The following is a 17,014-nucleotide window of genomic DNA, read 5'->3' on the forward strand; positions in this document are numbered from 1 at the left end:
GGGCTTCTGTTAATCAAGTGTTGGCCAAGGACCTGGGAATTTCTCATGACAACACAGAGCAATATTGGGAACTGATGATTTTTTTTTTAAATATTGTTTTTAGGCTGAAGTCTTAGACCCAAATATAAATTTTAAGGGAACACTTATCCCTGGTGGAAGTCATCTATATTGATTTTCTCCTTGGTCAGCACCTTGCCTCTCTTTCCATGATCCCATCAGATAGTTACATAACGATGACAATTCCTGAAAGACACTGACCTTGGCAAGGAAGTCCAGTCTCCAGTGGTAACTTCCATCCAATTAGCTACATGACCTTGGACAAATCAAGCTCCCTGCCTGGCCTCATTTTCTTCACCTGAAATTTAGAGACTTTACAATCACTTTATTATTTTTCAACTCGAAGCATATTTTCTGATAATGACCAGAAAATTGGATTAATGAAATACTTCTCTCTCTAAGGAGAGAAGTATCATGTTAATTAATTAAAGACAGTTAATCTTTAATTAACATCATGTTAATTAAAGACAGTCGCTGGGTAAGCTTCAAGGAAACATGCTTATATGTTTGCATATACAATACAATGCACATAGCTCCCCAGACCACATATCCAGAGAATCACGCCCAAAGGTTCAAGACTAACCATAATATATTCATACTTTTGGTCGACCTGGTAAAATGAAAACACACAGCTGTTATCAACATAAACACGGACAGAAAAGTAACTCAACAATAGGAGAAACTCTTGACATAAGATTTTTTAGTTGATTCCAATTTATTTGAAGATGAGGCATTGAACATAGTGACTGGAACAAAACTACAGCCGTGTAGTGGTTGACAAAAGGGACAGCTCTGATCTTCTCACAGCTGGCACAAACTCTTGGCTGTTTCCCTCATATTTTTGATGCTGTTCTGATCCATCAACAGTCTCCTCTCTGGTTTCCTTGTGACTAGTGAACTGCATGCATAGAGCAGTGGATCTGGTCCGGTGGGGTGGTGTTCTGTGATGTTCCGGTGCATCCTTTCATGGGCTGATCTTTTCCTGGTCTCACGAACATCATGCTTTAACCATCTGAGCTAAAGTGACACAGAACTTGATATAGTGCAAGAGGTATTTGAAGCAATAAGAGAGACAAAAATAATCCTGAAAGTGTCTGATAACAATTTCTTTCTTTTTTTTTTTTTAACGCCTTTAGCGACAAGGAGCTGGGGCAACCAATGGAAAAGACAAGACATCTGGTGAAAATGGTAAGACCCCATGAATAGTCCAACTACTTAACTTTTGTCCCATGGGCATGTGGCAGGTGCGGATCATAACTTCCATCCTGATCGGCTACTATATACGTCTGCACTTTGGTTTGGAGTGGATTTTAGCAACTCAAAGTAAGCACCGTGGTCTGGTTTTACAAAGAAAACTGAGCTAAATGCGGTGATGAGAACACTTTCCCTCCCAAAGGAGGACTCCCATTTTGGGCAACATGATTACAATGCAAATATTGTTCTCTGTTTTCTTCATTAGGGTTGGTGAGAATCGTCCGAGTTGTTGTGAGGATAAAATGAGATCAAATGAGAGAAGCGCTTTGAAAACTGTGAAGGGCTCAACTTCACAGGAAAGGAGGGTTAAAACTCGCTTCTCTCTCCCTCGTACACAGAGCGCGGTGCTGGACCAGGGGAGGTCCTGGATCAGTGTCACCACAGGGATTCACCAGCAGATAACAATAATAGCAGAGATCAGAGCATTTGCCTCCTGGATTCCAGTCTCCACCTCAGCCTTAAATTGTAGGAATGATCATTAAATTTTATGGATGGGGAAACAGACTGGGAGCAGAAGAGCTGGGATATGGCCAGGAATGGGAAGAGTGTGGACTTGGAAAGAGACAGAGCTGGGAGGAAGCCCAGCTCCCCAGCTTTAGCGGTTGTGATAGAGGGTGACTGGTCATAATAAAAAATCGCCAAGTAAGTGCCGAGGGTTAGTTATGGTTCTGGTGGGGTTAGGTTCTGGGTGTTCCTACTTTTTCTTAGTTACAAAATGAACACACTTTTTATGGAAAACTACTCCTGCTTCCTGCTGAATGGAATTTAGGCTGGTGTCCATCCAATTGTGGATAATGCCAATCTCAAATACCAGCTGTAAAAATTCCTTAGAGCCCTGGAAACAACTTAGGGTCCTCAGTCATGAGTCTGAGTGCGGCCTGAACAAGACTAAGGTACTAGAATCTTTCTCTGTGGTGCACTCATCTGGGGCCTTGCTGACTCAGCTGCCTGTTTGGCACCATCGTACTGGACAGGGTCTCTGTGGCGGTGACCACTGGGATGAAATGATCATTATATTAATAAGCAGAGGGATTGGTGCCCAAGAATGTCCTGATCAGACTTGGGGGATTGAGGAGGGTGGGGGAGGAAATAAATTCTTTCATAAGCCTTTCACGATGCCCACGGCTTTTCTCTTCTTCTCTGTGTGGGTTGTGGTGGGGGTGGGTTATTAGCAAGGAGGTCAGGAAGCAGAGAGGAGCAAAATGAGAACTGCTCAAACAGAGAAGGAAGGACTGCCACACGGGTGCTTCCCGGTTTGCTGGGTTCACAGATTCATATCCATCTCATCATTGGAGTTCACATCCATGGAATCTGCCAACCTTGGAATCATTGAATTTAGAGTCAAAAGGCTTCCCAGAGATGCCCTTGTGCGGCAGTTCTCAAACATTTTCCTCTCACAACTTCTTTCCATTCTTAAAAATTCTTAAAGACCCCTAAGAGCTTCCGTTTTTGTTGGCTATATCTATTGATGGTTCCCACATTAGAAATTAAAATGGAGAAATTGTTAAAGGGTTTACTTATTCATTCATTAAAAATAAAGTGACAAACCTATGACATGTTAACATAAATAACATTTAAAAAATAAAAAGTAATGATATTTTCCAAGACAGAAAAAAAATTTAGTGGAAGAGTTTTGTATTTTTGCAAATCGCTTTAATGTCTGGCTTCATGGAAGATGGCTGCTTCTCCATTCAATCTGTTGTAATATCACGTGTTGTGTAGCCTCTAGAAAATTCTATGAGAATTTTCTATGTGCACCTATGAGCAGATGAGATTTTAAATAGCTACTAATACTTTAGTACCACTAAAAAATAATTTTGATTTTGTGGGTTCCCTCAAAGGAAGGAAGTGCCCCCAGGGTACCTCATCCACACTTTGAGAACTGCTGCTCTGGGTAACTCCCAGGTCATACAGGAGTTATGGAGTCTGAGATCAAGCAGAGTGGTGACCAAGGCAAGACTAGGCCCTTTGTGCTTGATACCTCTGCAGCGCTGTTTTCCCCCACGGGTCCTTCAAAGCAAGTCTACACGCTATGCTTTGCACCAGAGGGAATTACCAGCTGTTATAGAAGACACTACTTTCTGCTATTCTAAGGCATGAAATTTCCTTCAGATAAAAATTGATCCACTCTAGTGAAAATTGCGTATGCCTTTTCTGGAGGTATAAAAATTAATAGAAAGAAAAATATTCAAAGTGCTGTGGATAAAACTTTTCTTTATGTAATTCTAGATATTAGAGGATATTCATTTTTGAATAGAAAAAGTTAGAGATTATTTGATAGCTATAAAATAAAGGTGCTGTATACATTCAAATTGTTATTAACATGTTCTGTCTTAATTTCAGATAAAACTGCTCATGTGTGATATACGTACATGGTATTTTATTATAATATTAAGTTTGTGCTTTTGCCTCTAAAGATGGACAAAGACAAAAGTCAATAACAACCCAACAAAGACTGGGGTAAAGATTTCTAGAAATGGTCTAAAATATGTTTTCCTAAAAATCTAAGTTGTGTAATTCCTTATTCTTAAATTCATAATATGAGACAATCATCTTGGAATTTCTGTTTTAACCTAATATTACATTCCATTGAAATTCAGATTATTTTACTCTGTCATCACGGGTATCTAGAGAGATCTTTTATCTAATGTATATTTCCTATTAATACAAATGAAGCTGCCTACACATTTGGAAGGAACAGGGACCCATGAGAGCAGAAATATAAGGCGTAGACTATCAAAATGTTACAAGGTTGGGATAATAGTCAATTAGTTGTAAAATGAACATCCCTCAATTTTGTTAGTTGACTACAGGCCAAAGTGTTCTTATTTCAAATATTATGAATTTATTTGAGATCTGTAACACAAAGCAATGAAGGCTATGGTAGTGAATTATGGATGACTTGAAATTCTAAATTGGATCAGAGAAGACACAAGTCAGATACATTAAAACCCCAGCGGGATCTAAAGTCTTGGGCTCTGCTGAAATTTTATTATATTGAGTATTATCTCAAAAGAGCCATTGGCTGGGGATCTGGATTCTTTTAAGATGTATTTTTGTGTCGCTGTTGTTGTTGCCGTGGTATTTGACACATATCCACCCCGTACTATCCAGAACAACCCTGAAATTGTCCTGATTCTCCAGGACACCAACTTCTGGATACACAACCCAGCAAATCCGGATGTTCCTCATCTCACCTGCAGCGTGAAGACATTTTTTTTTTTTCAGAAATATTAGGGTTGTATTATGTTTTAATTTAAAAAATAAATTCAGGGCTTCCCTGGTGGCGTAGTGGTTGGGAGTCCGCCTGCCAATGCGGGGGACGCGGGTTCGTGCCCCGGTCTGGGAAGATCCCACATGCCGCGGAGCGGCTGGGCCCGTGAGCCATGACCGCTGAGCTTGCGCGTCCGGAGCCTGTGCTCCACAATGGGAGAGGCCACAGCAGTGAGAGGCCCGCGTACCGCAAAAAAAAAAAAAAATAAAATAAAATAAATTCATTAGGATCTTGTTGGTTCAGGGATTTTCATTCCTATATGAACAAAGTACCCTTGTGATTTGAGTAGTTTAGGCTAAGGACTTAATTTGTTTCTAGATATAATGCCCTACTTGAGTGAAACAACAGTTCAGACCTCCAGTTACAGTTCATCTGCTACATTAAATTCAAACATGTTTATAAACACAGACACTACCATCTGAATCTAGATTATTCACCAGTCATCACCAGTTTGGACACAATCAAAAGATTTTTTGGTAAGACAATAATTTCACTGGGTCTCTTGATTTATATCTTGATAGTCATCTTTCAGAGAGACTCTAAGAGTTAAATTCCTTTATTGACCTACAAAAATAGGAAAATACTGGAAGTAGAGTGGTTGCTGGGAGACTTCCAATCCGAAGGAAAGATTATAAGTAATAAACTTCTGATGGAGCTTACTTTCAGAGCTTGGAGGCTTACCGAAGCTAAATTGAATTTCTAAAACTGGAATGGATTTCTTTTGACTTAGTGAACTGTGATATATTTGTTTCCAAAAGTCTGTCTTTGGAGGTGAGAGGCATGTGGACATACCTGAGTTTGATAAGAGAATCCCCACCCCCCGACCAAATCCAGGCTGTAGGTAAATGCCCAGACGGAAGGTATCATTCTGAAATACAATGGGGCTCACCGCCATTGTAGTTTCTTTGAGATGTGAGTAGCCAAGCAAAAACTCAGCACCACTTGAATAGGTGCTTCTTCTTTGGAAAAGAGGTCATGGCTTGAGAAATTTCTAGTAGGTGTGGGATTGTGCTAGGAGCACCTAAGATTTGGTTTGCTTTGATATGATTATACAATTACTAACAATGAATAAGATCAAATGTTGTTGTACTGGGTACTCTCCTCTCCTTGCTTTGAATAAAACTAAAAATCATACACATTTAAGTTTATCTCACCTTTGGATTTGAGGGAACACACACACACACACACACACACACACACACACACACACACACACACACACAGAGTAATTCTGTTTTTCTGCTATCAAGTAGGTAGAGAGAGATTGATTCAGAAGGACCTGCATTCATAGGGAGAGAGATACACTAGCATTTATCTGAGCCTGACTTTTCAAATAAGAAATAAAATTCAAATAGTTATTCCCAGAGCACTTTACACACCGCCCACCCCCTCTCCCCCTTGGCTCCAGAGCACGCAGCAGACGCCCCATTTTTTCCCTGTGGTGTTCTTGATGACCTTTCTATGCCTACACATCGACTTGGGCAGATTGTCTGGGGGTACATTTAGTCTATCACCTCTCCTTGGTCTGTGGAAGTGTGTGGGGCAAGGTCTTGTGTGCAAGGATGGAAGATCAGCTTGGAGTAGAAAGGGACTGCTTTGGGGCCGGGAACAGAAGGGGACTTACTGTGTGTTTACTACCGCACCCAAGAGAGAAGTTCAGTTCTGGCAGGAGGTGCTGCCGGGCTGGTCTGGTTCCCTGGGCCCAGGGAGGTTAGGATGGAAGGCAAGGGGGGAAATGCAATTTCCAGAAAGGCCATGGAGGGATCATCTCCTGTAACTGCCTGTGGTGGACACATGACTCGGTTCTGCTTCAAATACCAGATGGGATAAATCAGAGTCTGAGGCTGGAAGGAGAGAAATTGGATGTGTGTCGGTTCTGCAGGCTGCTCAGGGCTCTGGAAGCCAGGGGGGCTGTGAAGCTCTCCTCCACCCTGAGGATGTAATATGCCAATTCTGCATGAATCTCAGTACGAGTTTAGGTGGAAACTTACCGCGCTGAGCCTCTAAGCCTCTTCAAACAGGGAAAATGGTAACCTCGAATGTTGAGCTGCCACGGGTCTCAGAAATGTGCAGGTTAAACTTTCAGAGACTGCGTCTGGCTGTGGGAAAAGCACCCCCCTGAAGTAATCAATCACTAGGGTGTGCAACGATTCCCAGGCCAAGAAGCTCTAAATCGGTTTCCTGTTAGAGCGCTAAAACCTGCATGAAGTCTCGAATTCACCTGGACTGATGTATTGTGTGTACTGCCCTGAATTCCAAGTCACACAGAGCTTTAAAGGTGAAAAGTCAAACGGCTCTGGTCTCTGTCGGGGGTCACCTGGCCCTTTCTCCCCTTCTTTTTCTGCATTTGAAGTAACAACAAAAAAAAAAATTCGAAACAAGAATGGGTGAAATACGAACACAGCTTCCAAATACTATTAGCAGGACGTGCCCTTTGTGCTATTGGCTCTGAACTCTCTAAAGAATCTCTGTTCCGGAAGGAAGATATGGATACACATGTTTGCTTCTGATATTGATCCAGATGAGGAAGGAATGAAACTGGAATTGCTTATGAAGCCTGGCTTTTAATCAGGGTATCCACACACACCTGATCAATGGGTAATATCGTTCAACAAGTGAGTCGATTCTTTGTGGAGGTTATTTTAGGGATTAGTGCTGACAGGGAACTTATTACTGCCAATCTTAGTTACAAGGGTGATCTCCCCCCTTCAGGCTGAGCATTATAATAACGTCAACGTGCTAGTAATACCTTGGACAAACACGATGCTTCTAATTCAGTGTCTTTGGAGTAAACATGCATGAAGCACTGTTAATAGACATGGAGCTTTTTACCTGCTCTTGGTTATAATTCCTACGTCTTTAGGCATTTGCATAGTTTAAAATGCTCTCACACACAACCGGTTCCGTGGCTGACTTGGGAAGTGGGTAGGGGAGGTGATGTCAGGCCAAGTTCCTTGAGAAGTCAGGTGATAGGCCCCAAGGTCACCTAAATCACAGGAAAGACAGCAGGTCATCTGGACTGCCATCTAAACACACCAGCTTGTCCCCAAGTTCGCTCTCTCCTGAGTTCTCCTTGATGGGGAGTCTTGGGTGTAAACTGGCCGCTGGGGTGGGCTGTGGTCTGAGCCCATAGAACTGAAGGAAGTTAACAGACTTACACCTTGGCCAGGCTGGAAACCGTAGTCTCGTCAGCACCGTCATTTCATCAGTTTAGTTAGCTGTTCTCTGGCAAAAAGGTGTGATCACAGACTAATTACAGGGACAGCCCTGCTAATTTTCAAAACTAAAAAACTGAAGCGATATTCTAATTTGTAGACTTATCTTTATTTCCTCTTCCCTTCCCTCCTCTCTTCCTGTCTTTTAGAGATTATATGTTACAGCTTTAGACCAACTGAAGATAGAATTTTGTATCATATGGAGAAGGCCCATATGCTTTAGCAAAAATAATGAAGTTATAAATTATGCTAAAAGAATTGCCACTCAAGATCTTTTTAAGCCTATGAAGTAGCTTGTACCAGGAAAATGATGATCCGTCTATCCTTTGCGCCAATCAGGAGATAGGAATATTTCCTATTCTGCTTATCAGTTATTTGTATGGACGTAATGCATCTCAAGTACTTGAATATGTTTTGCTCTTTTAAGTAGATGATACATTCATAATTTTATTTATAGAATTAATTTGCACAGCAAACAGCTTTTCAGAAGAGAGAAACAACTAGAATTTCAGCCTGAGCTACATTTCAGCCTAAGATGGTTGAAATTTGTAGGGTTCCTATCAGTGGGTGTATCTGTGATTACAAAGGCATGTAGAAATCCTTTTGAGCAACAGAGTGAGCTGAATTGTCTTCAAAGACTGGACCTCCTCTTAGGCTGGACCTGCTGTCTTATCTGAATTGTGCAGGGAAAGGAAATCTCCGTGTCTCTGTGATCATCTCCTGGCATCCTTAGAGCACCCACAGAACTCACTCAGACCCGAGGGCAGAAGTCTCCCTGGGTCTCACCGGAAAGTTCTCTGCCAACAATTCTAGAACGTCATTGTGGGGTGAGCCCCGGGGAACTGTTGTGTGTTTCTGTAAAATCCACGCTACACGATTGATTGGTTTCGTCCAACATTCTTAATCAGTAACGAGTTGGAGTTTCCAATCAATTCTGATTAATTGCCATGATTTGGCCCTGAATTCAGACGATTCAGTCAAGAAATGGTGCTATTTCACTCCAAGTACAATTTTTTATTCTCTCCTAAGTGGTCCCCTCGTGCTCAGGAAGTGACCACTTTTCACTAACTTTGGCAAGCTGAGGACAGACTGGCTCTGAGTCCTCTTTTAAAAAAACTTTTAAATTGAAGGATGACTACTCTACAATATTATATAAATTACAGGTGTACAATAGCAATGGACATTTTTAAAGGTTATACTCCATTTATAGTTATTAGAAAATGTTGGCTGTATTCCCTGTGCTGTACAGTATACCCTTGTAGCTTTTTTTACACCTAGTAGTTTGAACCTCTTACTCCCTTATCCCTATATTACCCCTTCCCCCTTCCTCTCCCCACTGGTTACCACTAGTTTGTTCTCTATATCTGTGACTTCTTTTCTGTTACATTCGCTAGTTTGTTGTATTTTTCAGATTCCATGTATAAGTGGTATCATAGGGTATTTATTTGTCTTTCTCTGTCTGACTCATTTAACTCAGCATAACACCCTCCGAGTCCATCCCTGTTGCTGCAAATGGCAAAATTTCATTCTTTTTTATGGCTGAGGAGTATTCCAGTGTGTGTGTGTGTGTGTGTGTGTGTGTGTGTGTGTGTGTGTGTGTGTGTGTGTGTATCTCACATCTTCTTTACCTGGGATCCTCTTTTTAAGAGTGACTTCAAAACGTGATAGTGGGTTTAGCTGGCCCTGCTCTAAAAGCTAGTCTAGCAGACCAGCTGCATCAATGTGGCTTTGCCTCACAGAGGGCAGGTGCCTCCCACTTTGGGGGGAGGCAGGAGAACAAAGGCCGCGAATCACCACAGTGGAGTTTGTCTCGAGGTTGGCATGGTGTCACCCAGCCACAGGCTCTAGAAGATAAACTCCTATAAGCTCATCCTCAGCTGTTCTCTGATTGCTGCCTCTTTACATCTTTGGCTCTCTGCAAAGGACAGGGCTGGCTGTATCAGTTGTAGGGTCCAGGGAATATTGAAAGCATGGGCTCCTTCTTAAAAATTATTAAGCAGATCATTCAGTCCAGCCCTGGCTCTTCTGAGTGAGGGTTCCTGCACACATTGCCTGCCGTGCAACCAGCCCGAGGGGTGCCACAGACAAACTCCTTTTTAAAAACAATTCAATATGTATCATTCATTTCACAATATGTTTTTTTCCCAGCACTTTCTAAATTGCTACCCTGGTTTAAGCACAGCAGATAGATAATGGGAACTTTTTAGTATGAAAACTGATTTGCATCTAATTAATTCTCCAAGTAAGGGGTGTAAAACTTCCCTTCTCTTTATATGTTTCCTTACCTTTTAATGGCCTTGGTGAGTATTCCTGGATCACTTTGTATATTGGTTGTGACTCTGTAGGATTTCTGGTTTGGGTTCTGGCTTTGAAGAGGATTAGAGATGGCTACAGAGTCTTCGGCTGGTGGAGAGGGAGTTCTAAATCCCCTCCTCCTGCTTTGGGGCAGCTGGGACTCCTCAGGCCAATAGCGCACAGCAGAGGGGAGGCCTGTGAGTTTCCGGGCTGGGACCTTTGGAAACTGGCAGTTTCTCTCTGGGAACGTTTGCTGTGGGAGAAGCCAGTTGCCACTTAAGAAGTCCTGCTACCTTAAACCATCATGCTGTGAGGAAGCCCAGCTAGTTCGTGGGGCAGCCATTTGGAGAGATGCCCACCCAGCCAGTGACTGTGCCAGCTCTCCCCACCCGGCTGACAGATGTGTGGGTGAAGGTCCTCGGGTGACCCCAGCCCCAGGGCCTTCTGGCTGCAACCATGTGGGAGTCTCCGTCCAAGAGGAGCTCAGCTGAGCTTGCCAACCTACAGAACTGGGGCCAAAGAATACTCAGGTCTTGTGCCTAAGCTGCTAATTTGGAGTGATTCATTCCCTGGGAATAGTTAACCGGGACACACGTGACCCACTCATCTTTGCTAACCCATCGGTTGCTTCTCCTTCACTCACTCCACCCTCCTTCAAGTGTATCCTGGATCATTTTCTTTGCTGGTTAGTATAGCATTCCTTCAGGATGCAGACCTTTGCGTCCTTAATAACCAGAAAAGGGATGCTGCAAAACACTCTGGACTCTAGCTTGGTTTTGCTCATTCATTCATTCATCCATTTATTCAGGAAATATTTGTTAAGCACCTAATATATGTTGGAGATGGTACTCAGAGCTGGGGATGCGATACTTTAGAAAAGCAATGCTGGGAGAGTGAGGTCGGATGTCCTTAGTAACGAATGTATCAGTCATAGTCCCGGGAGGAACTAGAGGGCACCTTCCATGTGAGTAATTCGAGGAGAGTTAACTACCAAGGGACCATTTGCAAAGGTGCGTGCAGGGTTTAGGGAAACCCACAAAGAACAGCGTAGCACCTCAGACTAGAAACCGCAGGGCCTGCAGGGAGGCAACAGAATCCAGAGAGGGCGCTGTGTGCAGAAGCAGCCTGACAGGGGCTGTGGTCTTCTGAAGGACATAGCTAAGCCTCGGGCAATTTTGCAAACTTCTAGGGTTGCCAGATTCAGCAAATAAAAATATAGAATGCCCCGTTAAATTTCAATTTCAGATAAGCAAAAGCAGAAAAAAAAGTATAAGTATATCCCATGGAATATTTGGAGCAACTTACACTAAACTTTTTTTTTGTTGTTTATCTGAAATTCAAATTGAACTGAACAGTCTGTATTGTATCTGACAACCCTAGCAGGGAAGGAGGCAAGGGAATAAATACCCAGATCTCGTTCTGTCTGTCTTCCGATTGCCTCTAGGACCACCCTTGGGATGAATCCAACCAAAGCCACAGCACAATGGTTAGGGAAATGGTGGAGAGTGAATCAGGAGGGGCGAGAGGTGAGAACTGCCTTGCATCTTACCTCTGCACTTCTCCGACTGGGCTGTGGGCCAGGTCACCCGTGCTCCTCTCAGTCTTCCCTAATTAAAAATGTAGCCTGTTATACTGTAAGTGATTGCAGCTTTACAAAGACAGAGTAGGAGTGATTTTTGTACCCAAATTCTGGATTGGTTTCAGGACAAAAATAAAAGGAAAGAAAAGAAAAGCAGTCCATCAATATCATCCTTTTATTTTAACTGCGGTGTTGTTGGTTGGCTTAATAGTTCTAAAAGAAGGAAAACTGTCAGACCTTTTGGGAAAGGTGACATATTTGACATTCTTAGAGCAATTAGGCTGTCCCTGTAAAGGTTAATGTGTGTTCACACAGTCAGTTTTAGCCTCCCAGCTCAACTCAGGTGTCATTCAAGGGTCAAGGGAGGTGGCCGGAGATGGGGGGTGCTTACCGGGAATGCAGCCAGGACGGGGGTGAGGCTGGACGCATCTCAGTCCAGTCTCAAGAGAAACCCTGATGGAGAGGCCAGCCAGAAATGGGGGTGGGAGGAAGAGCAGGCCTGGTTCCCCCCTGAAGTCAGGGTTATTGGGACAGTAGGGAGAGGACAGCAGCTTACAGCCTCCTGGGGTTTGGGGCCACCAGGGCCCAAATAGGGATGGGGCATGGCCAGGCCCCCTCCAGTGAACTGGGGCTGGAAGCCACACCAGTTTCCAGAAAAACTGCTTTCAGTGTGCATGTGGGATCTACTGTGTCTTTGGATAACTCAGCCAGCCGCCCTTGCCACCAGAAAGGTGGGAGAAGGGGGGCTGCCAGGACTCCAGGTGTCCCCCGGGAGACCTGGACAAACTTCCGTCTGGCCTGGGGCAGGAGTATTGATCTGGGATGGACGGCACCGTGCTCTCCCAGCCAGCACTGCCGATTAGAGATGCTAACCTTTGCCTTCCCTGTCCTGGGGAGGCATCAAAGAGCAGATTTGCTTTCATTTTGGTCCCTCTTGGATTCCTGGGTCCCAGAACTTTGAATTCAACTTCAAACTTGTGACTGTGAGATCAGCTGCTTAAAAGAATATGAGAAATGACCATCTCTTTCTTTTAATTAAGTATAAACCAGAACCCAAATCTTCATCCCTCCCCTTCCCCACACAACCAGGGTGATTGTTCTTTCGGGCACCATGGTGAAGATATTTCCCAAAGAAATGAGGATTTGAGCCCCTTTAATGTAAGCCAGACTTTGAAACTTCAAGAGGGAAGAAGCAAGACTGTGGGATCATTGAATTTAAAAGATAATTATTTACAGACTTCACTTTTTCCAGCATTAAGGTGAAAGAATATTTATTATTATTATTTACAGAAATTGCCACCTAAGAGTGAGAAGGCCAATTACTTGCATATTATTAGATTTAATTTAATAAGACATTAAAAATTATATTTTTCTTGAAGATTACCCCCTGTCTCTCAAACAGCGAACTAAAGAATAGATGCTTCTTATCAACCCTCTGGGATGCTTTTGGGTTCTTGCTACAGCTGTCCTGTTCCATCTGCCACTTTCCTTCTTCCTGTTGGGATCTGGAATTGAGTTGACCAGTGATCAGCTGAAATATGTATTGATTCGACAGAGCCAGACCTGGGGGGCCGCAGGGGAAGGACGGGAAATGGACAGATGACGAGATGGCCTTCCTCACAGTATTTATGAGAGCACTCCTTCCAGGAACTTACGATTATGCGAAATGGAAGCTCGCTCTATTTCTGTGCTTGGCAAGTGGCTTCTTCAGTCTTTCCAAAGCACATTCTTTTCTCTCTACCCTTTCCCCCGTCCCAGACCCTGAAGATAATTGAAAAATTGAACTGCGCTCTGGCATTCATTTAGAAAGCAAAATCTCCTCGGATGTCAGAGGGATGCTTTCGTGGCTTTGGTGCTGATGCGAGGGAAGTCACTCTCCCTTTAGACTCGTCCAATCACAGTCAGCTCACAGAGCCAAGCATCCTACGTGGCAGGGCCCATTTCCCACAGCACAGTGATCACCAATCGTGCTCATCACAGCGAGATGAGGCTTCTCGTCTCTGGCCTTCCTTAGGCTTCGCGGTTTCAGAGTTTCAAGGCAAACATGAACCTCTTGGCAGTTTGAATTGATATGCACTCACCAAAATTCAATTTCTCACCAGCCCATAAAGACCTTGTTTTTATAGTGAGCTTTAAAGATGAGCTGGGTCATCAGACACAGCCCATGGCAATGCCTGTTGTAGATGACAGTGCATTTTCTGGCTGCTCTAAATGTTCCTCCCAGGTAGTCGCGCTCAGTAATTGTTTCCTAGGAATTTCAAAAGGAATAGAGAAATGTTTAGCATCAAATTTTTGCTGGGTCTATCCATGGAAGAGCTGACACCACATCTGCCTCCTCTGCAGAGCTTTTCCCCTTTCAGTCGATTGCTTTTAAGGTTCTTTACTTTTTAGCCATTCCCCTGATCGCAGAGCTTCTGAACCTGCTTGGCGGCATGGTCTGGCCTGAAAACCCCTTCCGTGTCTCAGTTTTCTTGTGAAGCGGGCGGGGGAAGGGTGAATCCCCAAAGTTTCTGGTCCCTGCCATTCTATGGTTTGGCCATTTGCTGGTGGCTCACTCACAGTGAATCATTTCACTTTTTTGGTCCCCATGTCCTCTTTGTGGGACGATGTTCTCTTTGGACTCTTGTCTAATTTGGCTGCATTCTGATTCTGTCTCTTTTCTGTACGCATCGAGGGAATGTTGCCAGTGAGTCCAAAGAAGAAATGAGATGCTATTTCTTGGTGGAAGCAGTAGAGGGGAAAGAAGGTACAGTGGACAGAATCTGAATCAGATTGTCACTGGCTGTGGACATGTGATAACTAACGTTAACTATTTCAACAAAATGGGTTAAAATGGAAAAATACGGCCTTTTATCTGGACAAACTGCATTTCCGAACGTGGCTTATTTCCGTGGATGTTTCTGTGGTGTTCATTCAGGTTGACAACGAGGCTGCCCGGCTGGGGACTGGCCTCCAGGTGAGGACAGGCGTAGACAACAAGAGTCCATGCATGAAAGGGACACAAAGAGGTGGGTGGCCTCCTAGGGCAAAAATGGGCGCACCTGTGCACATAAAGAGGCTGCTGTCAGTGCTCCCTTAACCCCTGAAATTAAATTGTTCCTGTGATTTTGCAGCCAGAAGGTATTGCAATTTTCTTTTGAAACTTTATAACCATTTCCCTTGTGGGCCAAGCAATGCCACCATTTGCCCTGCATCACTGGAATGGTATGTGAGGTTGTCAGCGGTATACCCTCCCCAGCCCCATGGCAATTGAATATTGAGTTGCAGCTACTTCTGGAAAATGTCTCACTTGCATTTTCTATCAATCCAGCCCATTGACATCTTAAATGACAACAAGGCGTGCAGGAACGGCACTATAATTTTGAAATCATGCGCTAGGTTAGTGTAGGGAAGGCTAGCGTAGGGAAGGCTAGCGTAGGGTCTTTGAAGACATTGTGAGCGAGCTGCAGATAAGATGTTCAGCCTTTCAGTCTTTTTCTGTTCACACACCTCAAAGGTGAACAAAACAAAACAAAAATTTTGCCAATTCCATATCTGGGCTGGAAGCAGCCTGCTAGGTTGCCCTGGCCATTCACAGCTGGCAGAATAGAAGTCCCTGCTGTGTAGATTTTCAGTTCAGCTTAAAATGACTTTAGTGAAAGGTCAGATGCTATGGCTCTGGGAGCACATTGTTCTCGAGCACACGGTTAGACTTTTTCTCCCCCTAGCATTAGACTGTTAGACTTTTTCTCCCCCTAACATTAGACTGTTAGACTGTTAGACTTTTTCTCCCCCTAGCATTCTATCTAAATTGGTTTCTCTCATCAGTTTCTTGTCATCAGCCTCTACTTAATGCTCCCTTGAGCTGCTGCCACCAAAAATGCATATTTTTTCACTGCTTCCATTTTTAATCTAGACAGGAATGCTTCTGCTACCTCCGTTGATAATTAGAATACTTCAAGGGACAATATTTTCATGCTGGTCCTTTGAAAAATTATGTGTTATTAAAAATTTATTTCAAAATTAAATACTGTTTTGATTATGTTGCCTGACACTGGAAATTGTTTTCTTTTTGGAATTCTTGTAAGAAAAATATTCTGCTTTATTTTTGGTCTGTAAGAACTTCTGGATGGGGAGAGGGGCCAGATGGTCTCCGTACAAAGTTCAAGGCCTTGCTTTCCTGTCACAGGGTCACATAAAACCCTGGTTAAGCAGGGCTCGTGGGACCGAGCACAGCCCACATCTGGATTCTTCCCTGGTGTTCTTCACCTGAACCAGTAGAGAGGACTCTGGAGCTTTAGCACATTTCCACTTACCTGGGAAAGCACTTCTTATTCATTTCTTCTTGGGATTACTCGTCAGAATGTTATCATTAAACAATGCTTAAAACTAAAACCCAAACTCTACTGTGAGCTATTCCTCCCGAATCTGAGACGCTCTGTGTGATTGAACTACCTCGCCCAGAAATCACATCACTTTATTCTTCCTTGGGTGTTTGATTTTATTCTCTTTTTACATATATGTGAACCCATCTTCCTGGTAAGTAGAATAACGAAGCCCAAAGCTTAAAATGACTCACATCTAAAAAGCTCTTTCCAACAAATCAGCAAGCACTTAGTCATGGGCTCTAAAGATAGTGTCACTTTAAAAAAGCAAACAGAAGTGATGTGTTTTTGCCTGAAACCTACAAAATAAGGTGCGGAAGGAAGACTGACACTGTGGGATCAAGAGACCAGAATGTGTTGAGTCTAAACCCACGGGCCGGCAGTTCCTGGAGCTGAATGTGCATCTCTGTTGACTTGTAAAGACGCATTTGTGAACAGAGGCTCGCAACTCGATGCAGAGCCCGTCCCTGTCTTAGGACATTTGTGAAGCACAAGGTGCATCACCAGATGGGGAAATCAATGCTGATGGCAGCCTCGGGTTTAAGATGTTGAGCTGTAATGGGGATTTATCGGTCTGGCTGCAGCTGGACCTGGTAGGTACCGAGCTCTGGCTATGCTTCACAGACCTGCTTTCAAAGCTTTGCTCCCGAAGTCAAATTCTATATACACAATGGACACATCTGCCCAGTGGTCTTGTGCGTCTAAGAAATCTTGTAATCCCTGAAAATCTGCCAAGGAAAACACCTGTCCACCTGGGTTAAAGGCGCAGGTCTGAAGAGCTGGAGCGGTATGTGTCAGGGGAGAGAGCGCACCACCTTGCTCAGCTGCTGGCGGGGGTGGGGGTGGGGGATCCAGGAAGGATGCAGAAGCACCTGTGACGCTGCTGGAGAAAGGCCTCTCTAATCTGTCAGTGCCTGCTGCAGAGAGCAAAGGGGAGGAAAAGAGAACCCCGGGTCCAGAGTCTGAAAACAGCTTT

General features: G+C 43.7%; 1 protein-coding gene across 1 annotated transcript in view; it reads left to right on the plus strand.

The window, feature by feature from the left end:
• Window positions 1-17,014, plus strand: part of PCP4 (Purkinje cell protein 4) — a 54,118-nt gene that overhangs the window by 23,410 nt on the left and 13,694 nt on the right. The window contains exon 2 of the mRNA XM_024758340.1: window positions 1,194-1,245. Within this exon, the coding sequence (XP_024614108.1) occupies window positions 1,194-1,245 (52 nt within the window). The remainder of the gene's footprint in view (window positions 1-1,193; window positions 1,246-17,014) is intronic.

Source organism: Neophocaena asiaeorientalis, unplaced genomic scaffold, assembly GCF_003031525.2.
Source record: "Neophocaena asiaeorientalis asiaeorientalis breed wild unplaced genomic scaffold, Neophocaena_asiaeorientalis_V1.1 scaffold45, whole genome shotgun sequence".
Classification (NCBI taxonomy): Eukaryota; Metazoa; Chordata; class Mammalia; order Artiodactyla; family Phocoenidae; genus Neophocaena; species Neophocaena asiaeorientalis.